This window comes from Vanessa atalanta, chromosome 13 (assembly GCF_905147765.1).
Source record: "Vanessa atalanta chromosome 13, ilVanAtal1.2, whole genome shotgun sequence".
NCBI lineage: Eukaryota > Metazoa > Arthropoda > Insecta > Lepidoptera > Nymphalidae > Vanessa > Vanessa atalanta.
In genome coordinates this window covers 3,420,223-3,446,960 of record NC_061883.1, presented here as the reverse complement: position 1 = coordinate 3,446,960, position 26,738 = coordinate 3,420,223, and the positions used below count along the sequence as shown (strand labels likewise).

Sequence of the window (26,738 nt, the reverse complement as noted above, 5' to 3'; positions counted from 1 at the left end):
TAATGCAGCTTGTACGTTCGTCTCAAGGACAATGTATATATAATCTGTAACACATACAAACGTGTTTTTAAAATATAGTTTATATATCAAATAACATTTATGCAAAAAGTTTTTAGTTTGGCTTAATGTACTGAATGACGCATTACGCCATAATTATCTATGTAATAGATTCAACATGAACACAATTAATTTAATTATAAAAATAATAGTTTTCCTCGTATGCTTAAGTACAGTAAAATTAAAAAAAAAATTGTAACTGTCTAATATTATTAATAAAAGCTAACATTCCTATTTTAAATGACGTTTTCTTAACACAACATCGTGAAATAAATAAATAAATTTTGAAGTAATCAAATATAACCTAAATTTTAATAATAATTATTCAAAAACGACTCGTAAACAGCTCGAACGGCTTATTTGATTTCTTACACGCTAATGTAACAATGAAATTATGTATAAGATTTTACTATTCGATTGTACCGTGCATCCATTAAGTGAATTTATATGTGTGCGCGTAGGTACTTCAAAGACATTAAGTTAATGCGACCTCATAATTACTGGCTGGAAGCATTAATTCTCGCATCCATAATTAAGTTTAATACCTCATTTCTGTTGGCCTACAATCTAGATAAATATTGTATGTCATTTGACGTCTATTAAAGTTACATTATAATGTTGAATCATTGTGAAATACGGGCGTAACGAATTTTTTTTTAAAGAATACATTTTACTTCCGAGGCCGAATTTGAATAGAATTATTCTTGGAAACATACGATAGGTTAAATTGTTTTTAATCGCGGACACGTAATAGATCTATTCTCTCGCGAAAGCGTGCCCTTCCTGGACAAATTATCGGTGTGCATTAGTATGTGTGACGCTCGTACTTAAAAGCTTTCTTAGTGTACGTAAGACAAATTTAAGAATACATACAGATCATATTATAGTTAATTTAACGTGGAAGGGCGCGCCTTCGTGAGTGAACAGATCTACATATAATTGAATTACATAACAAGTCGACATTGTTTGTGCTTGTTAATTCTTAGAAATACTATAAAGTATTTCTAACATTATCATTCTTATTTATTTATCGCTAGCGTTTAGTAAGATAATAATTACTGCGTATTAGTATAACGTTATAAATTTAAATTTATTAGATACTAACATTTGCAAAAGTAGCGTTGTTAATTAATTGAATATGACACAATTACATATAATGATATAGTTACAATATTTATTATTATACTATTTTTAAATTAATGATCCAGACCAGATTAAAATGATAACTAATTCTACCGAAATAAATAAATAAATATTCCAACTGTTGCTGCAATTTATACAATAACGGGCATAAAAGACATGAACTAAAGCCATCAATACTAATGAAAATTAGTATATTTGTTATTCATGATGTACTAGCACGGTAGGTGAAGACAGTACATCTACCGAGCTTATGTGCAAATAATAGCCAATGCAATTTGCAAGCACATATAAACCTTGCAGCTAAAAATCTTAATATATCTTCGTTTATCCTATCTACAAACACCAATACATGACTGAAGAAGGAGGTGTCATAACAAGCATCAGTTAACCCGCGTAATCATGTAAATAATTTTTTAAGTAAAAAAAAAAACACCTGCGTTCAAGTGCGAAAATTCGTACGTATATTTCATTTGTTATATAGACATTGTACATGTTTTTATCTCCAAATTATACGATGGGAGTTACAACGTGTGAAACAATCGGAAAACCACGCTAATTACAATTAAGATAACCTTTAAAAAAAAAAACAAAATTATCCTGTCATGTTGCTTAAATGCTTATTTGTTTAAAGAATATATTCACGCTGTATAAAATTCTGACAGCTAACAGTGACCGCGACTAATACAAGATTATTATAATATCGTGTAACTAGTGACTAGTCCATTTAGTCGCCCCCGTTTGAGAGGGGGGGGGGAGGGTAAGCAGGTATGTCTAAAAAATAATATAATGTAAGACTGTGTATAATTTCGCATTCAACATTTCGTAAAGTTTACTATGTCAATATTTGCTGCAACGTTTTATACGTAACGTATAGCGCAAAAATGTTTTTAATTCTGTCACATGTATTTGACTGAGAACGCTTTGGACTTTTCTTTAAGAAAAATACGAGATCAAATCAGCTTGGTGTGTTCCGATCTTAAACGGGTATTTTAAATATGATAAGAATTTCGTATAAACGAACAGATAGCTTAAGGCGCTTGTAATTATTGCGTTATAAACGTTAAAAGCCGTTTTAATGCGTTTTATTGCTTGACATAGCAACACGGACGCTGTGCTGCCAATTTTTGATTCGATATACCATTAAATTTATTTATATTAATTAGAAAGTTACCCTTTCTTATGGCATGATATATTAAAATATTTTCATAGTGGTATTTAAACATGTTTAATGTTTTAATTATGGTTCATAGCATTAAGTTTTTGTTCAATCGCAATACATAATCATATACAGGATGTACTACATCATATGTTACATAACCTTGTAACCTTGGTCTTAGACATAAGGCTTAGAATTATAACTTTTCTCCAAAAATATATTATTCATAACGACTCAGAGTGAAAGCTCTCAACTAGCTTGGGTTCAGAGGTTTACGTGTCAAACTTACAAAAACAGAAAATAAATTTTCAAACGAAACTTAATTACAGATAATATCATTGCTTTGTGATCGTTGGAGCCTGGCGAGAAATAATAATAAATGTGGCCATCGGGAGGTTTTGTTAATAAAATAAATATACTGTTTCTATTATTATAATAATATTAATATACGTACGAGCAGCGGCGATAAATAATTAATTTAACCGTCATACCGTTTGCCGTTACGGCACACGACACCTTACCCTCAAGACGCGCCAATAGATACCAACTCCATATCAAAAACCGCAAACGCATTCGGATGTCATTGCAACAACCATCAACAAACGTACCTGTCAAAACGAGTTGTTTTTGTTTTATAATGTTGATGATTTTATTTTAATAAAATGTCATCAATTTCAGGCCGTAATACGGCTTCTTAATTGTAGCCGTCAGTTTGAATACTAATAATGTCATCCCTAACAATGCATATACAAGAAAAGGTAAACATTAAAACACGTTATGAATACGAATAGAGTTTTAATGTTAAGAAAACTAACAAAGTTTTTTATCAGTACCATTGTACAAAATTAGTAGCTAGTATTAATTATTTAACAAGAAACAGTTGCTCTAAAACGTCCTACAGCTGGTCATAACCTCTTCAACTATTTTAGGAAACCGGCTTGCATGTTTTTCACCACGCTGCACCATTATGGATTAGTGGGTAATATTGCAAAAATACACGAGGTTTTTCATTAAGTTAGTAGATTATTAACTATATCTGGATTTGAACCCGCAATCTTAAAGTATTCAACATGCTAGATTCGATCTTTTGATTGCAAATGTCTTTGTATAGTGTTAATTGTTTATTATAAAAATAATTGATTTAACCATAAGGTGATAACATGGTCGAACATATATTTATGAATATTTTTGTTTCGGTATTACAATAGGATTTTTAATTTATCCATTTAAATTTATTTATAAAATAAAAAAATAGCTCTGAAATATTTAACGGTTATTTAAAACGAATCAATTCGCAAAATCAATTACAAAGGCGCGATCTATAAAAATCTATCAAAATATCTTATTCAGAAAATTTGCCCCAAGTTTCCGTTTTCCATAAAAACCAACCATTTTATTGAAATTTCATGTAAAGAGGTTATTTTTACCTCCAACAAAAAACTCTCGACGATTTACTATCACAAAAGAGGTCGTGTATGTCAAGAGATTGTAATTTTTGCACCAAAACTGTTATTTTCAAAATAATTATCTCCAAAAGGCGTAGTTTCGTCGAGAATCCAACGCGTTGATAAATTGAAGGAACAATTAATGTTCGCATAGTTGTGTGAGTAACTCGAGTGTGTGCGGTTGGATGTGTGTGTGTGGTTTTATTCTAGTGGAGACGTGTGTGGCAAGGAAATTGGTTCGTTAAATAAATGTGCATTATACTCAACATGAGCGAGTTTAGTAAATTACTTTTATAGAATATTACATACTAATTTTTTTATAAATATTTCCATTTACGAAGCTTTTAAAGTAGGTTTAATAGTTTTCTATTACATTGTTAAGCTTAAAATTTTAAATAAATAAGAACTAGTTCAATTAAGTACGTGTGTCAGTGACATAACTTTATTTGTAATAAAAAAATGTTTTATTTGAAACGATACAAATGAAATTGTTGCACTTATATTCGGCTTCAAAGTTACTTTTACCCCTATTTTTAGTTATATATTTGAAGTAAATTCAATATATAAATAAATATATCCACAAAGTGTGCACTATGTTATTGCATATCAACATTAAAAGTCACTCGTATTTGTTGTGTGCAATGCAACGGATGAGGCCCTAATTAGCCCGCAATTACCACTAATGCAACGACGCACTTAATGAAACGCGCCTCATTTAAACATCGCCTCACCGCTCGCGACCAAGTTACAACACTATTGTTGTCAGAAGGACTTGAACCATTTTAAAAACCTTCCTTTAAAATGAGACAATTTTTTACTATTGTGATTATTTTATAATTAAGCGTGTCACACACGATAAATATACAATTTTTTATCTTAAGATTTAATATCACAAAAAAGGCTTACATTCTGCAAGAACTCATTTTGCTCTTACGCGCTCATTTCTAACTTGAACTAAACCAACTATATACAGTAGTTCAGAACTTTTAAAACAAGCCAATTTCGCTTATAGCTTTCTGAAATTATATAAATCTAATTTAATTTTTATTTCATACATCTTGAAATACGAAATCTAGCCATCCATGCAAAAAAAATAAAGATAAACTGTGAAAAGACAAAATAGGATTTTATATACTATCGTATCTTAAAATCCCATAACCAATTTTACATTTTTGGCGCGTAGAGTAAAATACCTGTTAAACTAGAACATGCACAGAAGTAATACCACGGCTTAAATAAAGCTAATTTAAAAAAAAAAAGTTGTGAAAACACAATAGAAAAATGTTATAATACTATCATCGTGTGTGATGCGCTTTAAACCGCTTTAAGTTTAGACTTAAAATCATGCTTCAATTTGCACAGTTGTAACAATGTTGTATTATTAAAACGAATGCATTAATTTCTTTATCTCTTCTTGTGGTGGTTAACATTAGTAAAATCGAAATTTTTGTATCATATAAATAATATTGTATGGACAATATTTATCGTCGCTAAAAAAGTATAAAATTGACTTAACATAAACCAATTCCATTCTAACTTCTATAAATGTCAATGTTTAATATCAGAGCATAAACATGTTATTAAAAAAAAAACGGTTACGCTAAGATGATTTCTCGGGGCATTATAAATGGTAATGATTAAACAGGATTTGTTTTTATATATAACATATGTAACAATTATTTTTAATTAGGTTATAAATACTTTTTTGTAATGTCCTAATGTCGGGTAGAGCGGCCAACATCAAAGAAAACAATCAGACACCATTGCGTCACCATCACTTAACGTCAACCTTCTAACTAAACAGAATTTTTTTACAGAATTTATTTACAGTATTGAACAGATTTAAAATTTGAAAAAAAAAATACAGATTTGAACCTACGCACTCGTGGTCCGCTCCATTATCATTTTAGTACTTTCGTGACGAGTTGATAGAAGTCATTAATTTTGTTGTTAAGGAAAAATAATGATATCGACATTTTTATGACTTCTGCTTAAGATAATATATTATAGCATTCAGTGAAACAGCGTTAAGTAAATTGTATAAATTAATATTAATGAACAGACACGTTTCTTGTGTAGAATTACGATTTTATCTACAAATGTTGGTTAAGGGTGAGTAGTTCAAGAAAATTTTGTCTCCTTTCGAGTGTCAAATCTATTGATTTGACATTTACCTTTGAAATGAAATTATTGCTTCCAGGCTGTTTTAAAAATACATTTCTGACAAAAAAAAAAATATCCTCTTGGCACAAATAAAAGCCAGAATAAAAAAAAAAAAGGAAAAAAAGAAGTGAAAAAGAAAAATCTTAAAGTGTTAAACTATACAACACCGTGAGGTCGTTAATCTATAAAATCGAAAAACCTATTCGGTTTAATTTCATGCAACTTTTTCTAAGGTTATCCATAGTGTCAAGATTTTATGCGACTGAGATGCGTTTGTTTAATAATCCTTGACGATATCTGCTTACAAATTAGGAAAACAAAAATTCTTTTCGATTTAATATGGTTTATATTTTCAATAATTTTATATTATTGAATAAAATTATATAATATCAGTACTTAATGCAAAAAATGTTTATAAATTTTTTAGATAATATCAGACCCTTCTGACGACATAATAAGTTGCCAATAGTATCTACCTTTAATGGTAACGCAGATACTATCAAGATTAGTTTTTAAAACACTTTAAATGGTTTTGTAACTTTATAATTTCTTGAAGAATATTTGAGAAATTTATATTTAATCAATAAAATATTCCATAATATAGTATATTGTTCAGGGAATTAAAAAAAAATATTACATTTATAAGAAGTTGTTACGTTTATAGATAGAAATTATTACAGCCGGGGAAACATCTGCGCGAAAAGGTCGTGCGTTCGATTTTTTACTTAAAACTCACCAGCGTCGACGTATTTAGTAATATTTTTAAACTTTTTCATCATTAAAATTCCTGTAATCATCAATACTTACATGACTTAAGTTACTTAGTATTTTGAATAGTTCATTCTCATTTTTTAATTAAACGAAATGTGTTTATTTATACTTGTTCGAAATATTAAATTAATTAATTAATTTTATCATTCGCTTGGCCTCATATACGAATTGCCGTATTGCGCTAAATGTGTAGTTCGGGTAGTGTTTTTGACACGGTAAGATTCTACGACAACATGCGTGTGGTTGAGGCAATCACGACGTCGATTGATTGATGCGCTAAACAAAAACCTCCTTCTTCTGTTCCTCTCACAACACACAGAGATGGAATAGTTCAATTCTGTTTAATCGGAAAATATGAAAACCGAAAACTATGCGTGAAAATGATTTTATTTATACAGTTTATTTTCTAAGAAATTCGAAATTGATTAAAGTAAGATGTGTGTTTATGATATATAGTATCTGCAATATCTAATATTTAGATTTTTCAAAGAAATTTGTGATAATCAATAATCTAAGTTAGGTTTATATATATATAGCTTATAAATATTAGTTAAATCAATGTAAGAAATATTACTAACTATTAGAAACAAATAAAATAAAATGCAGTTAGTTTTTTAACTGTTAAGCACAAATGGGCTAAAATTAAGTGCAAATATTTTGTCAGTCTAACCATTCAAATTATAGAAAAATCTTATTTATTTGTTCTCATTCCTTATTCCTTCCTAAGTGTGTTGGGAGTAATCTCTTCATGGATTATCATGCCTTTTACAATTTTTTGTCTTTTGAGAGCTATTTATATCTTATTTGGTAAATAAAAACTTTTTTTTTTAAACGAACATTTATTCCTCAGGCTGGCAGCATCGAACGGCGAGATAACGATCACAACATCTCATTCGAACGCTGGCACGACGAGCAGCGCCGGCAGCGTCGGCTCCGGGCCCACGGCCTCACCGCACCCGCCCGTCAAACTGTCGCCCGGCTCCGTGAAATCACCGGCGCACGACGATGGAGATCTACTGGCTGACTCGCCAAGTAAGTACACAACTGCCATAATAGGGACACATGTCATATGTATTATGCCGACATTTTTCAGCGAAATATTTCGTATTTTCGGGTACCCGATATGCTAATCCGATTGATTTATGAGTTATTATTAATTATAGTGTCAAGAGGGCTTTATGCTATGTGTGGTTAAGATATTCTCTGTATGTAAAGACGAAACGCTGATATAATATGTTGTCGAACTCGAAAGACCTCATGACGACAAAACAGAAGTAAAAAGAAAACGACGCCATGACACGTCTAACTGAAATGATGTTTTTTGCTCTTCAAGACTTAACATGTGTCTTTAAAAAAAATCTCATAATCTGATTCGTAAACTAAATAAAAGAAACTTAAAATACTAATGTTAACGTCTCCACTTTAATACTTATAATACAGTCCAAACCCAGAAGGTCGTGAAATGTCAGGAAGTGTTAAGCGACATTGACTAAAATACTTATGACATTTAAAGGATACACGCTTCAAAATAGCGTATCACCGGAAGTCACTTATAACATACCAGTGAGATACTATATGAGTTCTTATAGAAAGGCACTGCTGATATTATTTTCATAAACAGCAAACACTCTACACCCATAAATATATTATTTTTAATTACAATTAACAGAATTCGATTCAAGTCGCCCTTTTTTTATAGAGGTATTTTTATTAAAAAATATAGTCGTATCGAGTTCGTATCGTAAATTACAAATTAATCGATTTAAAACAAAGCAAAACGTCAATTACAAACTGCGAGTTATTTTCGACTTTTGTAACTCAATTGTACTCATCCATAAAAGTTGTTCGTTCTAAGCATAGGCGATCCATTAGCTGACTGGAACTTTAACAATGTATAGTTATTTCAACTAATACTATAAAGAGTTTGAAGTCAGACACTGTTTAGAGTTAGTCAGTGCGTCGGTAACTGAGTGCAAAGTCGATTACGAGAGACACACGAGACGTAATCGTATGAACGATGCATTTAGATAATTCGTATATATTGTCACTTATTCGATTGAATATTAAATACTGGCGATAAATTGCACTTCTACATGTGATATTCTTTTATAAGCATTTAGACATCATTAATTATTTTCACTATCTTAATATACATAGATGATAACAAAACATAAAATATAAGTACATAGTTGAGTTATATGAATTGATAAAACTTTTTTCTAAAAATAATTACAAAATTCTACTCTTTTTTAACTAAAATAGTGTATAATTTTTATGTATTTATGTAGATAATTTTTTTGGCTATGAGTGGCTAAAATTTCTTACAGCTCAATGTCTATGGTACCCGCTTAGGCTTACTATAGACAGTGAAAAATATAACAAATGTTTTATTTTTTTATATAAAATTGATTTTCATACACGACAATAAGTCCTGACTGACTGAATATCAACGCACAGCTCAAACTATATTACTTTCGTTTACAAAAGTATCTAACAATGCGATCGGACTGGGTTTTTTGACTTTAAGGGGACGACATTGTATTTTTTTTTTGTTGTTATTCCTAATTTGCATACTATAATACAAACTTAAAGCAAAAAGTGACTTTAAATACAATACACAGGATATTGATTTTGAATATAAGTTAATTACATATATTTTACATATAAATATGTACTAAAATACATATACATACATACATATATTTATATGTACGAACGTAAATAAATCATTTCACATGACTATTTTGAGCGCCAGACATCTGTTTGTATATTTACAATATACTATTTTTATTGGCCCATTTTGTTATGGAAGAACTAAAAGGCTGACGTATGTATCGTCAGACCTATTAACCTACCGTCTCGACTAGACTTTTATTTCTGTTACGTGACCTTAAAACTAGCTAGACCAATTTGTTATTTCAGATCTTCACTTAGACTTAACTTTTCACCTTTTGATTGGATGTAGATCGGACTACTGCCCTTGTTTAAGTAACTAGTTATAAAATAAAATAACCCTTATCCGAGGTGTTTAATATCATTTTTAAAATATTAATTATTATTAAATACTCGAAATAATTATTTAAAAATGAAGTGCATTTAAATATATGAGTATTGTATTAGAAATAAAATTCAATATATTTTTTATCTGCGTTATATAATAATATTGTACTTGGTTTGTAATGATAAATGCTTTTACTAGAAATACTTACACATTTGGTATGAGATGGTAATTTTGATACGAAGCGCCTTGGAAGCTAGTTTAACAATCAACACAGCCTTTGCAGGTAGCGCAACTGCGAGCTAGGTAAAAGTTATTTTAACAGACTGAAATTAATTTGTATCATATGACCAATCAACTACATACTTATACAAGGAAATAATATGAAAAAAAAATCCATATTTTTTGAAAAATCATTATTCCGAAAACATTCCTGTGTCGGGGTAGTTATTCGACTGAAGATGGAATTTAGATTTATTCAAACCACGTTCGATTATCTGAAGAACAGTCCTACCATTTGATTTCTTCTCGAATAAAAAAAAAATCAATAAAAACAGATTCTTCGTAACGTAATGCTTTACTCATTACGCATTTAATGATCTACAAAATAGCATTACTAGTTCCATAACGACACAAATACACTGTTTCGAAATGAAACACGTGTTCATGTTGAGGTGGGACTCAGACGGCTAATTGTTTGATAATGAGTGTATCGATTCAATGCTATTTCTCGTTTAACCGATCTGATGTGTGCTAATTACTTTTAATGTAAGTCGACGATGGATATGTTGACTTATAACTCGATTTGCGAGAACCATGTACCACACATTTGAGCAAATATTGGAGCAAACTTTGTGACTTAGGATACTTTGGTTTGGGTCATTTCAAATTACAAACTGTTGAAGACTCTTAGATTCGGAATAAGCAACCCAAAACAAAAACGAGAAGAGAAGACTCTTTAAGGTTTTTGATTTGTCATCAGTAGTGCGAAAGCTGAATATATTACTTATAATATTTTCATGAAAATAAAATTTAACCTTAATCCAAAAATCATGTTTGAACATATTGTTGTCGAAATTGAATGATGCTTTGGACGGGTCGACTTAAAAGGCAACGAATTATACAAAATCTTATATACAAAAGCCTTCAAATAATATAATACTAATTTAAACAATGCGTTGTTAGTAATCAATTTCTCTAAACATTGTTTCATGTCAGGTCATTCTCAATCGGATGTCGCATTTGCCCGTCCTACTAACATGTGTATAAAATAAAAAGTAAATAAAATAATACACAAATTAGTATGCATAGATACTATATTTTCTATAACATTTTATTGAATATAATAAACAGACAACCACGATATAATTCAAAAGTCTCAACTCAATATATACTCGTGGGTACAATATGTCTGTACATTATATCTTATTATTTACTTCAACGTTTTCCTTCAAAATGTCTCGCTTTAATATAAAAATTACACATATTACGAAGTTACGTACATATTTATGCTTAGTTGTTACAAGTCTATGTTATCTGCTACTTGAAAACAACGATGATACATCCAAACTATCGCGACCACAGTCCACCATACGAGTTTATTTAAACATTAAACTTGTTATTAAATCCATATTATAAGTTACTAGCTAGGCCCGATTTCGCACGGGTGCAATGCTGATACGAAAAATACTACAGAATGTCTTTATATACAATGTTCACAGCTTTTTCACTCAGTTGAGGGTCATATAGATCTGTATTAAATGCACAATGTATTCAAGGTATTAATTGGATAAGGATTAATGCCGTATTACTTATAATTGCTTCGTAAATAAGCCATTATTTCTCGTAAAAAATAAATGATAAAAAATGTTTATTATAGGTGTATACAACAATGTAGTATATTATTTTGATCTACCTCGTAGGGTTCAGCCAGCGTTTGCAATGTAGGCAGGCGCAAAAAGAGGCGGTTATTTCCGACATACAATAGAAACCTATAAAATCATCGGTGTTTCTCTATACTATAGTATGCATGGATTATACATATAACGCTTCCTCTTGAATCACTCTGCATATAGCATTTAGTATATTAAAAAAAATAACGCATCAAAATCCGTTGCATTTTTTATAAGATCTAAACATACATAGGGACAGACAGACATCAGGAAGCGACTTTGTCTTATACTATGTATTGATGATTTATAGCAAATCAAACGATATAGAAACAAAATAAATTCCTTAAACCTTATAATTTTAATGTATAATTTATATAACATAATTTATACATTAAAATTATAAGGTTTAAGGTTAATATGGTGTATTAACCTTCTTTGTTAAATTTTTATTTACTAACTAAATTTAAAAATTATAATTACGTGAACTAGTATTTGCTAGTCGAAATTTTGATATTCTTGCATACAATGGGCATTCAATACTAGCATATACACATTCTCGAAACATATATTTTATAAATATTAAACAAAACTCATAAATAATAATTATTAGTGGTTATATTTTATATATAGATTATTTCACAATCACGGAAGAAGTTAATGCGAATTAACAAATTTTACAATTGAAGTAGCTCAAAATTAAATAATCTTAAGTATTTAATATGAATTATTTAAAAAAATGACGTTTTTGTGGGACAAAGTTGCCATCGGAACTTTGGAAATAAAATTAAAGTGGATACGCGTAGAATAGTGTTGAATTATAAAAAGATACATATTAATAAATTAAATAAAATTGCAAGGGGTTTGCATAAAGTGGTAGACCTTTGTGCAAACCCGTCTGGGTAGGTACCATCCACTCGTCATATATTCTGCCACCAAGCAGCAATACTTGGTATTGTTGTGTTCCGGTTTGAAGGGTGAGTGAGTCAGTGTAACTACAGGCACAAGGGGTATAACGTCTTAGTTTCCAAAGTTGGTGGCGCATTGGCGAAGTAAGAGATGGTTAACATTGCGCCAATGTCTATGGGCGGTGGTGGCCACTTAACATCAGGTGGCCCATTTGCCGATCCGCCTACCTATTACATAAAAAAAAAATAGTTTGTAGTGTATAATCTGGTAGAGCTATTAGAAAATCGCATGGAATACGTAAATCTTAGTTTCGTTTTTATGTTCCCCTCTTTCGATTGAAATCTACAACCCAATAGATGACAGGATAAAAAAAAAACATCTTAAATTATTTAACAACTATGTGATATTTTCAAAATACTTTCTAGATCATATCGTGTCCGTGTCGTGGTGAGAGAAAACGCCACTGCCTTGCCCGAGGGCCCAGTTCTATTGATTACTATTTAATTCGTTGTTAGTGGATACAATTACTAAATTACTTTGTTCCTCTGATGTTTACTGGCAGCACTAATTTGTCTATATTAAATCGATAGGATACTTTCGGATGAGACAGACAGATACGTTTACCTCGATGAATTTTATATAGTGGATGTTAGGTGAAATGATGACGACATCAGTACAGTCTTGGGCAATACAAAAAATCGTTTTAAATTTTATTGCAATACCAATGCAAGTAATAAACATAAATTTATTAAGCTTGAGTTATTTTTTTTTTTTAATCATCAAGGGGTAATTATAAAAGCATACATATATACTTCAGAAATAAAGTAAAGAGTCGGTATTTTAAAATAATTTAACTCAATACATTAAAACCCATTATTTTGCAGAAAGATCTTTCTTCACATCACCTAACTTGAAACGTGAAAAAATCGTAATAACATAGATAGAATACCTTTTCATACATAAAAATGTAGCCAATTTCATGATCGACAATAACTATTTCCCAGAATTTTAATCTTGAATTTAAAAATTTACAAAAGCGGTCAAAATAAAGCCTAAGTGGCGACATCAAAGGGGCCGACTCGCGCCGCATTCTCGTCTCCGACTAAATTAATTAATTAACTAATTAAAACCCATTACAAATAATTAACGTAGTCGATAAAATTGAACACGATCAATAAAAAGAACAAAGAATACTGGTCCTCTACCAGCTTGTTTCGGTATCGGGTCTTTTGTATGCGATAGTATATTGTCTTTGCATTTCAATAAATACACATATTTCCGTATATAGAAGAATTCACTTCATTCAGACGCTAGCATCTTTAAATTAATTTGTAGTTTTATTACCGAATGGAATTTAACAATACGTCCCGCGCTTGTGTCTATCAAATAATAAATATTTGTTGCGTTTGGTATTTGCTTAATTCTAGAATAAAAAATATATTATAATACAATTAAATTTAAATAATGTAACAAGAGTAATACGACTTAAAATAAAATATAAATAGGTATATTTACAAATAACAACGACTTTCTAAAACTAATACTACAAATTTAAAAAAATAAATTTAAAACATTGAAAAAAATTTTTTTTTAGCAAAACAAAATATTTAGTAAACTTTTAAATCGAACAATTATATAATTTTCATTAGGCATCCGATAATAGATATTCCATAATGAAATGGGATTTTAATTACAAATCGAATCGAAAACTTCGATAATATTACGAGGGTTAAACTTAGAGCGTCGTTTTATTCCTCCAATAAACTCTCGAAAGCACTCAAATGGTTACTTTAATAATATAAAATTAATCGATACAAAGCTATACCGTTCTAAATCATAATTGTACCACGAAATAAGTCGATTCGGCGCGGATAATTTGATCTATTAACAATGTTTCACAAATTTTTAATTCGCGTGTCGAACCTTAATATGCTAACGATTTTGTTCCTTATGTCATTCACATAGAATACTCTTAATACACACACATCATATAATCACTCGAATACTTTAATTAAGGACAATCAACCGTTGAATATAAAATATCGATATGACGGGCAGTTTCTATAAACGTTGAATTTTTCGTATATGATGTTAGCATGTGAGAACCGCATTAACGAGCTTTCAACAAACGCAAATCTGATATTAGTGGATCATTTTGAAGAGGAAACTATTTCGGTATTAACTGTGAAAATGCTGTTTGAAAAACGAAATGAAATTGAGATCGAATTCGATACATAATATGGTTACATTTAATGGACACAGAGTAATATTATCGTCACGCAATTCATACGTATAAATTAGGAAAATTGTTTTTAAATACTTATGAAGTCTATCTAGAGATCTGTTACTCTGTTTTAAATTATTGTGTAATTTAATTAAGGCTTGTAGTCTAAGACCGTTAATACAAGTCAACTTGAATTCAGTTTAAATATTATATTTATATATTGTATAAATTATTAAGTTTACTTCCCAAATCTTTTAATGAATAAGTTTAAAAATAATTGCAAAACTTCGAAGTCGATACAAACACGTTCAACGATTAATTTCGTGACAGCGGCAACCTTGTAAACAGGCCAAAGATCAGGTAATACCGATCCGAAAGTTCGCTCCATAATTAAGAACGTACATATCTAAAACACGCCAATACCGAAGAAAGTAACTGCCAAAAATACTTAATTGGCATTACTTTTTAAATTGTTCTCATACACGTAACGCGGGTCAATAAACGTTCGGACAGAAAACACGCAAACCGTAATTGTATCTAATTAATTTATAACATGTATTAAACAATTAAGAGTACGGTATCTTGATGCATTAGTATTGAATTCGGCGCGCCATAGTTACCACCGCTTAGCCAATTGACTTATCTTTGTAAATTAATTAATGGGTGCGTCTCATCACGCGATACTGGATAATTGGGAAACAAACTCACAATTGGTATTTAGCTGTTTTCAAGATAAAGACATCGAATAAAATGAAATAAATAAAAATGAAATGAACAAAGTACAGCCGAATAGTTAAAATTCGTCAAGTGTAATTATGACAATCAAATCATTAAATTCATACTCGCAATTGTTTTCATTGTGATTAAAAGTGTTTTGACATTTTTTTTTGTCATGTGAAATTATATGATGCAAAGAATGATCACTTCAATTATTTTCATTACTTTCATGATTTCAATTATTTTTAAAAATATGTATTAATTAATCAAAAAATAAAAGTAGACATACGATGCACAGAGGAATCATTTCGTACTGGAAAAAAAAACGAAACAATTTTTAATGTATTGCTTTTAAACTCGACTAAGTAATCGTATTCGATTTTCAAAAATGTATTGAATAATTCCCTTTCATCTCAAGAAATTATAGACAACTTCACACGACCCCAAGCTGGCACAATAACAATTCATCGGCACATAAACGAAATTACGAATCGTCTGCGTTTGGTACACCGTACACCGGTAAATGGAGGAACGATTGCCAATTTACCAACCCTACCTTGTCTTAATTGGTGCAGACTACTGCTCAAACTAGTGGGGTAAGGCAGGGAAGTAATTTGTCATCGGTTAGCTAAGCAGGGGGATGCTGCCGCGGTACGTCTCCTCACTAATGATATTCCGCATAATTAGCACCGCCACCATCTGCTAATTACATAAATTGCCCACTAAACCTATCTATAATATCATCTTCGAAGGCGTCTGAGGGATATCGAAACGTTTAAATTCTGAATTACGTCATTTACATATTAGCTTGATCTGTTTTTAATAATATTTACAAATACTTATTATTGAATTCCGTTATAAATTTTCTGTCAACAGATCAACCAACCATCAGTCAGTCATCTGGCAACGTAGTCGATGGCATAAACCTAGAAGACATCAAAGAATTCGCCAAAGCTTTTAAACTTCGGCGACTGGGTCTCGGCCTAACGCAAACGCAAGTCGGGCAGGCGCTCTCTGTCACTGAAGGGCCAGCGTACAGCCAAAGTGCCATCTGCAGGTGAGAATTTTACTAAAAACGCACTTTAATGTACTTGCTCACCTCACTTTGTATTTTATTATTAGTCGTTTGTGTATGCCTAAATAAAATTTTTAGTGATAAATTCTCTAAAAATTATACTGGCAACTTTAAAGATTTTATCTGACGAATCAAAATGTGATAACGAATCGGAGTCGCACGCTTGGTTTAATTCATTTACAATATATGATAAAATAGTATTCAGTTAAGATTTCACGTAAATCATACTATTAATAATAGTCAAAACATCGTATCTGTTTCGGGTCTCAGAAGGCCCGCGGGGCTGGCAACAAATTTTATCGGTCAGTCGTCACGCAGTTCCAGATATCACAATAACTTTTTAATAACGTTAATTGAAGTGATTTGTAAAACAGCATGACTCCTTTCATTGCTTACAATTCGTTTAATTAATTACCATTTGGACGGCTTCCGTTCTGCTACGCTGTGTCTTGGCCTACGATTTTTAAAGGCCAGACAGGCGTGGTAATTAAACATTTTTTTTACACCCACAAGTAGATTTACATACATTAAGAGTTTCATTTTCATCGACATTAATATAAAAAATGTAATAACTTTTTACATTAATAAATCGTTACGTTGAAACACACTCAACTAAATGTATGACAATTAAACTCAAATTCTTAGATTGATATAATTATTATATATATAAATTGAATTGGTATATTTTAATAGATTTGTGAACAATTTTACAATATTTCTGATAAAATGGATCGAAAATATTTCTCTAATGTAACACAAGTAAATAAATTATAAAAAAATAACTACCGACGACTGATCTGTACTCAATAATTATTGTCGTTCCCTTGCCTTTATTACACGGGCTTCGATTTCCTAATAATGTTTAATTGAAAGTACATCAAACCTTCGAAGAACGTTTCCGAGATCGGTCCGTTCGACCAAGGAGGCAGACGACTCGAAAGAAATTTCAACTCGGCCCCACCGACCTCGTTCGTATAATAAAATCATTAATCGTTACTTCTGTTCCAGTTAATTAATTATCTTGGCGTAATTACTTTTTTCGTGTAATTAAAAAAGTAGAATTCCCCTGTCTTTGTCCCGTTGTGATTTCATTTTCCATTAATTTTTCTTTCGCCCCAATTTGCTATTGTGACGCCGCTACACGGTTTCTACCCCTTTGATTATGCTGGACTCAATTAATTTGCATTATAATTAAAATTTATTATTCCTGAATACACCTTATGCATCACTTAGACGGGCCTGGTGACGCTGCCGGCTGCACTGACAAAGGAATCTATTATTTTTTTATAACTGCTTAATAGTGCATTATTAACGTATATTTTCATATTACGAAATGAAAAAAAAGTTTTATGTATGGAATTAATACATAAAATGCCATTAAAACTTCTATGTATATAAGATACGACACTTTAGGTTGTCATTGATCTTTACGAATACCGTTGACTCGAATAACTTTTAATATTTATATGGTCAATGTTCTCATGATCATTGTCGATATCGACAAATATTGAATTAAGCATGGACGGTATTACAATTTTATATCAGATAGACTGCGTCAGCGCGTCTCCCGCTTGCGACAGAGGTATTGTTTACTATGTTTATGATTTATTTTATTTTTAGGATACTCTTCAATTATCATATGTGGAATAAAGAATTCACAGTGGCTATTTGATCGCACGTCTTGCGTAACAGACGATAACATCACTTATTCCGGAGAGTAAACCATGCGTGCGGCTCTATTTCCTTGTATGCTTAACATTAAACATAATATGTTGTGTTCCTTAGATATTTTAAGGAGTGCTTTCTCTGAACATACTCTAACATATAATCTGTTACCGTCCCCAGTGCCCTGGCTTCGCAGATGCTAGCAGCTCAGCTGTCTTCACAACAACAAAACATGTATGTGTTTTGTTTTCTTTACCCTACACCAAGTATCCTCGAAGTTACCGTTAACCAACAAAGACTTTAATATTCTATAGAATAATTATTACACGAACATTAAAGAGCAATTAGATAAAATTATCGAGTACGATAGCTTTGATGATACTGACCTGTTACATACATTAAGCACACGCTTCCACACACGGAACGGTCCTATCCGTATGTCGATTGTCTTAAATCAAAATGTTTCAACGCTGTTTAATGTTATCTTATCTCGATCGGCGATCCGTGCATACCACGTGAATGTAACCGCATACATTTATTTCTAATTACCGGTTTTGGCGTTCTTTCTTTTTTCCTTTTCACACGTATACCGTATTTACATATGAGTAATTACTGTAAGAAGGCGTTATGCATCAGGCGAGTCACATTTTGATGTTAAGACAAACGCTCCACACTAATGTACCGGGCACAGTCTGTTCGACGTTATGAGTGATCGTTGTGAGAATTTTTATCAAATTTGTTATATGTTACGTCTCGATTAATTTCAAACTTTCCGTCTTATCTAGCATGATGTATTATTTCATTACCTTTGTTTTTTTTTTCTTTCTTTTATAATTCATTTTGCGCAATTCAAAGCCAGGGCATTGGCATACGTTACCTTTCGTTTCTAATTGAATTCATTTTATTGTTACAATGTACGGTATTAATCAAACTGATTACCTCGCTGGCCTAAATTGCCTATTGTTTTTTTTTTCTGTATGTCTAAACGTTAACGCAATGTCAATGTCCTGTATTAATGCCTGTTAATTTGGATTGGGATAATTTTATCGCGTAAAGGCTTCATCGCGCGGTGCGTGCAAGTTTCTAACATTCAAATTTATGTTCGATACAGATTTGAGAAATTGGATATAACTCCAAAAAGTGCGCAGAAAATCAAACCGGTGCTTGAACGTTGGATGAAGGAAGCTGAAGAGAGGTAACTATTACTGTTTGAGTGAATATGTGCGTATTGTGCAACCGTGTCCGTGTATCACATTTGGCCTTAACGCTTAGCAACGTGAAAGATATTTCTCAAATCTGGACTAACTGAGCTTTGGTTAGGTTATCTGTGCACCCATATGCTTCGTTTTATCTATCTATTATTATTATTATTATATATAACCAACACACACATTTACGTTTATTACGTTTGATACAGCTTGTTTTTACATTGAATGCTTATCACATTATCATAGTAACTATTTATGTGTTCATTTATTTAAATCTAATTGTTGATACTTAATATTTTTAATAATTCATGTTCACGTATACTATGAATGCCAAACACATGATTTATAAATTATTAATTATATACATATAATTTAAAATTCAATAACAATGTTATTTATTTGTTAAAAACATATTAAACGGATGATTTGAAAATAATGTAACAGGAATAAAATCGTTTCCGCGACTTGAATGGATTCACGCGACGTAAACACGTATGTATGTATGTAACGTTGAAGTTTTAAATTTCATAAGGAAACCAGGTGTCGTTTAAATCCCCAAAGACCACTTAATATCTTGTAAGGACCACTAGGATCTATCGATTTTACATTCTGCATCATTAAAATGCATTATCTGGATGCAGCGGGACGGGTTTAACATTGCAAATGGTGCGTTGAATTTGCAATCGGCTCTCTCTTGGTGGTAATTTTTAACGAGCGCCTTGGTTAACGACAGTCCTTGAATTAATAAAGATATAACCATCCGTTTCATCTTCATTAATGTTAACTAGCAAATCATCTTGTTAAGTTTTTAATTGTCATTTCATGATCGAGGGTGTCGTTTGTTTGTTCATTTGATTTCACCAATTTGGCAAATTGAATTGACACATTCTACTCCATTGCTTTCGTTCATAATCATTCGTTAATAAAAAAATAGATATTTTCTCTCGCACGAAACTTTTGATAATGTGAAATATTATTAAAAATTAAAATTCGATTAGTTGTTAATTTAGATTCTAAATAAAAGACAATAACAATAATTCTTTTTTAACTTTTTTAAATATACAAAAAGTTACATATACAAGGCAGGAATCATAATTCCATGAACTATTCGGTCTTTAAAATCAGTTACTAAAGTAAAGTAATAAATAGCCTGTTAATATACCAATAGTCAAAAGTATCTATCAATGAAAATAAAGACGGAGACACATGCTGGTTTCGTCGGGATATTTTCCTTCAACGGGCCTATTAGATTACCAAAAATTCAGCCATCTGGGCCATCTCGTCTCAACGGTCACAAAAAAAAAACATAAATTCTAAATCTTTATCACCATAACGATATTGTATGTATTTTTTTTTAAACATTACAATTTATACGAGACATTTGAAACGCATATAATTTCCCGTCTACAGACGGTACATTATTTAAATTATTCATAACTAAAGATTCATATATGTAAGCAGATTCAAATGACAATGAAATTATGAAACCAGACCAAGGTGTACTATTTCCATTTGATGTTCATCAGCTTATTTTGGTTTTCAATATGAACTTGAAAAGAAATTAAGTCTGATCTACTTTACTTCAGAGTTGCATGTTTAATTAATGCTTGCTTTAAATAACTCGCGTATGCTTCTATAGCGCTTATTGTATCGTACTTGCTTTTTCTATCTTTAAAGAAATCCTTAAGAATTTATTTTAATGATTTTTTTTTTGTCATCTTTCATGTTATTGTTTAAAATAATATATAAAATTCATGTACAGTGATACATTAAACAATTCTTTAACACATAACTTTTTATCTTTATTCGATTTCGGCTACAATTGCGTTTGCTACGGAATTTTTAGTTTTTTTTTTTTAACAAACTTGTAAGCTTTTTATTAGATTTAGCAATAGTGATGCCACTTATCAACCCGGACCAATATACCAAACAGTATTAGTTAAATCTGTACTAAACTATTATCTTAACGTTTAAGCAGGGTTTACGTGCATTGGAAAACTGAGTATTATTGAAGGTTTTAAATATCATTCTGTATCCTTCCAGGTACGCCTCAGGTCAGAACCATTTGACAGATTTTATAGGCATGGAACCGAGTAAGAAACGCAAACGGCGGACGTCCTTCACGCCTCAAGCACTGGAGTTACTCAACGCGCATTTCGAAAGAAACACACATCCGTCTGGTAAGTTCAGTTGCAGTATTTTTGAAATATAGGCCTCAATTTCAGAATATTTATATATCAAAAGTACTCGAAAATAGTAGCCAACTCTTGGCCATTAATTACGACTGGTTTACTGGTGTTGTGAAAGTATGTACTCAGAACTATTGTGGTACATAATATAACGCAAGATTTACGTTGAAGTAAATGGCAATATTCGAAAAGTAGTATTCTCTAACGATATAAAAACAATAAATAAAAGTCATTAAAGTATTACATATTAACCATAAAACATAGCATATTGAATTTTACACAGATAATAAAACATATAAATACAATTGTCCCTTTTCGTCTTAAATTCGTAAAAGTTAAGTATAAGTTTGTTTTTAAAAGACTATAATTATGAGGCATATCACACAAAAAAAAAGATATAAAAATTATAAGAACTATAAACTCGAAAAGAATTATATTATTGGTTTCGTTATTAAAACAGATATTAACTAAATCCTCACGTCATGTCTGTTTAAGTTTTAACTCTTTAACGTACCATACATAATATTAAACATTCACATAGATTTCAATTAAAATCTATCTAATTTTTGTTTTTTTTTTCAGGCACCGAAATAACTGGACTCGCACATCAGCTGGGCTACGAGCGGGAAGTTATAAGAATATGGTTTTGTAACAAACGACAGGCTTTAAAGAATACCGTTCGAATGATGTCAAAAGGAATGGTCTAAATTTAAATATAGAACAAATATCATCAGACTACGACAGCCCATTGAAAAATACTAAAGAAGAACCCAAAAGCTGCCAGGCTGCCAAGTGTGATACCATATTTATTTTAACAATTAAAATAATATGTTTGAAATTAGAATGTTTAATTGAGTTTGACATTGCCAAGGACATTCGCCAAATCCCTGGCAATGCCAATGTAATCAGCCTATGTAGCGAGGTGAACTTATCATCAATATGAAGTATAAATCGTTTATTTAGTGGACGTATCCAATACAGCAACGGAAATTATTGTTGTTTGACAGAAAGATATATTTATAAGTATCTTCGCTACATCATAGCAAGGATTCTCAAATTTATTTTTTTTAAATGTAATGTTCTAAATTTAAATTAACTCAACCACACATTTCTCCAATTAATATGTAGCACACAAAGAAGATATTTTATCTTCTATAATTTTCGTACAAAATGATTTAATTGTGGTAGCTCAACTAATTGCTCTACCAACATATGCAGGTCTCATTGGTGTCACACTTGGTCAAATATAATGTTACAAAGAAAAATAAATCTGACTAATAATATCAAAAGAAAACGAAAACACCCACAGATTATACCAAAACGTGAAGACATGTAGTCTTTCTGTCATTATTTGCAAAACTATACAAACATGCTACGTGAAGTTTTTATTCGGTTGATGTAATACTGGCCTTATTCGAATCTTGTTACGATTCTAGCCAAGTTTAGTAAAGTAATACGATTTTTTTAAATATTAATGTAAATTTAAACATTTCGACTGATATATTCGTCTCGACGTAGCTACTTTTACAATGGTATATAAATGGTAGTATTAAATAGGTGTTTAGTACAAAATTAAAAATAACGAGTATCATGATTTAAAATACTCTATACAAATATCATTCTAACGTAGTGATGCGAAACATCGATCACGATTAAAAAAAACTAATCTTGACGCTTATGACAACAATGTAGGAGGCCGTTTTGTTTTAAAAAAAAAATGCATTTTGTAAATAAGTACAACACTTGAAAACTGAACTCATGGCGATAATGAAATGTAGTTTCTAGATACATTAATTTATTCAAATACTCTGAGTTGTTTCGTTCTACATAGCGAATGTTGCACTTTATAGTTTTAGGATTAATTAACAATATTTGGAAGTAGTTAAAATGTCGTCAATCTTAGTGGCCTACTTGATTTTAATTTCGATTATTATAATTTTATTATTTTGTTAATAGATAGGTTTAAACGATATGTATAAAATAATTATATGCATTGTCGTAAATTGTACATATTGTTCTCGTAATTTTAGTTTATTAAAATGTATTATTAGTTTTATGTAACTATAACTGAACTATAAGTTTAGCTTCGTAAGACGTTTGTCTGGTAATCAAGTTGGATATTTGTTGCAATGTTAAATGAGTTCTTTCGAAAGTACGCCTTCGTTTCCATATTTGCAGAATAAGTGTTTGTTTAAATGGAATTTTCTATTGTAGAATACAAATAACAGCAGGTCTGACTTGAATTATTAATTTAACTTATCTGTGCATATTATTTGGGTAACTACGAAAAAAAACTAATAAAATTGCCTCGCATTTGGAAAGTAGATTTCGAAATATATACTTATATAGATTTTCAAAAAATAAAAAAATTATTATATATGTTTTAAGAGAAGGAGGTGCCCGAAAAGTATGCACATTATAAAAAAAACTGTGCTTAAAGAAACTTTATTAGATCTTCCACCTATAGTAAAACTTTTTCTATTGAAAGGACTGATTAATTTTCTATAATAATTTAAATACATTGATATTAAAACAATTTTCTTTTTAAGAGATTTAAATAAACAGAGTAACTATTGATGTAAATAGTTTAAATAAACATTTCATTCAAAGACCTACTGTTAGCTGTATTACCGTTAGTAATAAGGCTGTAATTTAACGTATGTTAATGACCAATGAAAACCACCTTGTGATCATTAATATTTGTACTGTTACCTACTACTTAACAAGAGTCGTTAAAAAATAATATTATAAAAAAATTGAACATATTTTTCGGCTGTTGAAAAAATTGTAAATACAATATTAAGGATAATAAAAACTATTTGGATTAATATTTAGGAACAAAGTGAAAAAATATTATCAAAATTTATATTTTCAAAAATTATTACAATTGCAAAAAAAATGTGTATTTAAAAAAAGGAATGTTTGGCCATAATCAAAATTTTATCGAGTACTGATTTTTTATCGACTTAAGCACACCACTACACCCACAAACAAGCAGTACGGTAAACAGCGACTTAAGAAAAGAAACGTGCAATGCGATAGTGCACGTAATGTACTTATAACGGAATCAGATATCTCGTCCTTTAATATTCAATTTTTAATCGTGTTAGATCTAAATGGATACCATAGGATAATAAGTATACATATTCTGTGTTTCGATAGATACAAACATTTTATAAATATCAGCTATGAGGACTCGATTCAAAGCATTGCCAAGTAACTCTGCTTTTATATCGATACATTTTACGAGTAACGAAATATCTGATTCCCAGCAAACATTAGTGTAATAGATCCAAGCATAGAATGCTAAGTACAAATAATTAATTTAACGATAAACTGCTAGTCCGTTACATATAAAAAATACTATTATTAAATTTTATTACATTGCAAAATCGCGTTGCACCCTGGTTTTCATGATCCGCATGTATTTATAATAATAATAGTTTAAAATACAATTATTAAAAGTCTACTACACATAACTTCATCTGTAACACATATTCAAACCAAACTGTAACAGTATCTAATAGTGTATTAATTTTTCTTCCTGTAATGGTACCGAATGGATGACTATGGCTGCTGGAATATGAAGAGAAGCAGATTAAAGGCAGATAACTGTTTGAATGATTGTTTTATTCACATACCTTTTATTTATTCATCGTCCGTGAGTCGAGATCTAATAACTCAAAAAATCAAAATCAAAATATAATTTATTCAAGTAGGCTATTCTTTACTTTTGAATCGTAATTCAACAAACTATTTAAAGTAAAGCTACCACCGGTTCGGAATGTAGATTCTACCGAGAAGAACCGGCAAAGAAACTCAGTAATTACTGTTTTTCAACATCTAAAAATACAGTAAATTTAGTTAAATACAATTATATACGTATGTTATGTCTCCTGTCTGGAAGTCAACAAACATTAACTAAAGTTGAAATCTATCCAAGTGTCGTTCAGTTTAATAGATATATCTCTGTCTGTCATCATTGATTTGACATCATCAACATGACAATCGAAAGATGAAGACATCTGTCTTCAATATAATATTTATCTTTATAACACACTATATTTATTGGTACTGTATAAATATAGTAGTATAAAAGTATAAAAACTATATAAATATAGTAGTATAAAAGTATAAAAACTACACAATATTTATTGGTAAAATCGTATAGATCTATTCACTCACCTCCACTATAAAAACACCCGAAACTTAAAAATGTCGTCTAATTTGATAATTTATTTATCTGTCTTTACTCTTATGTTAATCCTCGCACTCTAAGACACATTTTAAGCACGCGCGTCATTCAATACTAATGAACGCCGATATTTTATCGTGGAGGAACTCGCCTTCGCGAGTGAATAGATCTATAAGATAGAAAAATAAACGTTTGCACACCTCGACTGTTAAACTGTCTCGTAATAATCTATTATCACAAAAAAATAAACCATAACCTTCAAACAAATGAAAAATATAAATTTGTTTTTAAATCGCACAATTTTACTGCCAGTTTGTTCCTGAAATGAAAACTCTGAATAAAGGATCGATTTTATAAATTAGGTATGTAACCGATATAGATTTTTTTAAAGACATACTTATATTTGTAAATTTTGTTTCAAATATAGCTCTAAAAAAATAAAAAATATATATAAGGAATTTGAAAGAGATTTACCAATTGCACAGCAATGCATAATATGATGCTTTATATAATAAATGTTCCTATATTTTATGCACTGAATAAAAGGTTTTTTTAGCAAGGCTTTTAATTATATTAAGTTAAATAAGAGAAATTAATAAAATTTTGTTGAATACAAAATATGGTATAGCTTTGTTTCATGGAAGGGCTTCCGACAAGCCGCTCATCAGATATCCTATCGCCAAGCAATAATACTTAATGTGGTTGTGTTCTAGTTTGAAAGGTGATCGGGTTAGCGTAACTACAGGCGCAAGATGCATTACATCTTAGTTCACAATGTTGGTAGTGCATTGAAGAGGTCAGGAATGATTAAATTTTATAAGGTCTATGGCCAATGGTGATTACTTACCTCTAGGTTAAATATATTTAAAAAAAAAATAGATTCCACAGGTAACACGAAGCAACGCATCGTTAGTAAATAAATAATAATCTTAAA

The 26,738-nt window shown here is 30.5% G+C and overlaps 1 protein-coding gene across 5 annotated transcripts in view; it reads left to right on the top strand.

Annotated features, from left to right (window-relative positions):
- Window positions 1–25,221, top strand: part of LOC125068257 (POU domain, class 6, transcription factor 2) — a 143,208-nt gene extending 117,987 nt beyond the window's left edge. For 3 of the 5 annotated variants that reach the window (XM_047677344.1, XM_047677345.1, XM_047677343.1), the window contains 6 exons: window positions 7,586–7,767; window positions 16,349–16,529; window positions 18,393–18,446; window positions 19,324–19,407; window positions 21,464–21,600; window positions 22,192–25,221. In XM_047677344.1, the coding sequence (XP_047533300.1) occupies window positions 7,586–7,767; window positions 16,349–16,529; window positions 18,393–18,446; window positions 19,324–19,407; window positions 21,464–21,600; window positions 22,192–22,316 (763 nt within the window). In that variant the 3' untranslated portion in view covers window positions 22,317–25,221. The remainder of the gene's footprint in view (window positions 1–7,585; window positions 7,768–16,348; window positions 16,530–18,392; window positions 18,447–19,323; window positions 19,408–21,463; window positions 21,601–22,191) is intronic. The other 2 variants (XM_047677346.1, XM_047677347.1) reach the window with 2 other exon arrangements.
- Window positions 25,222–26,738: the final 1,517 nt, after the last annotated feature.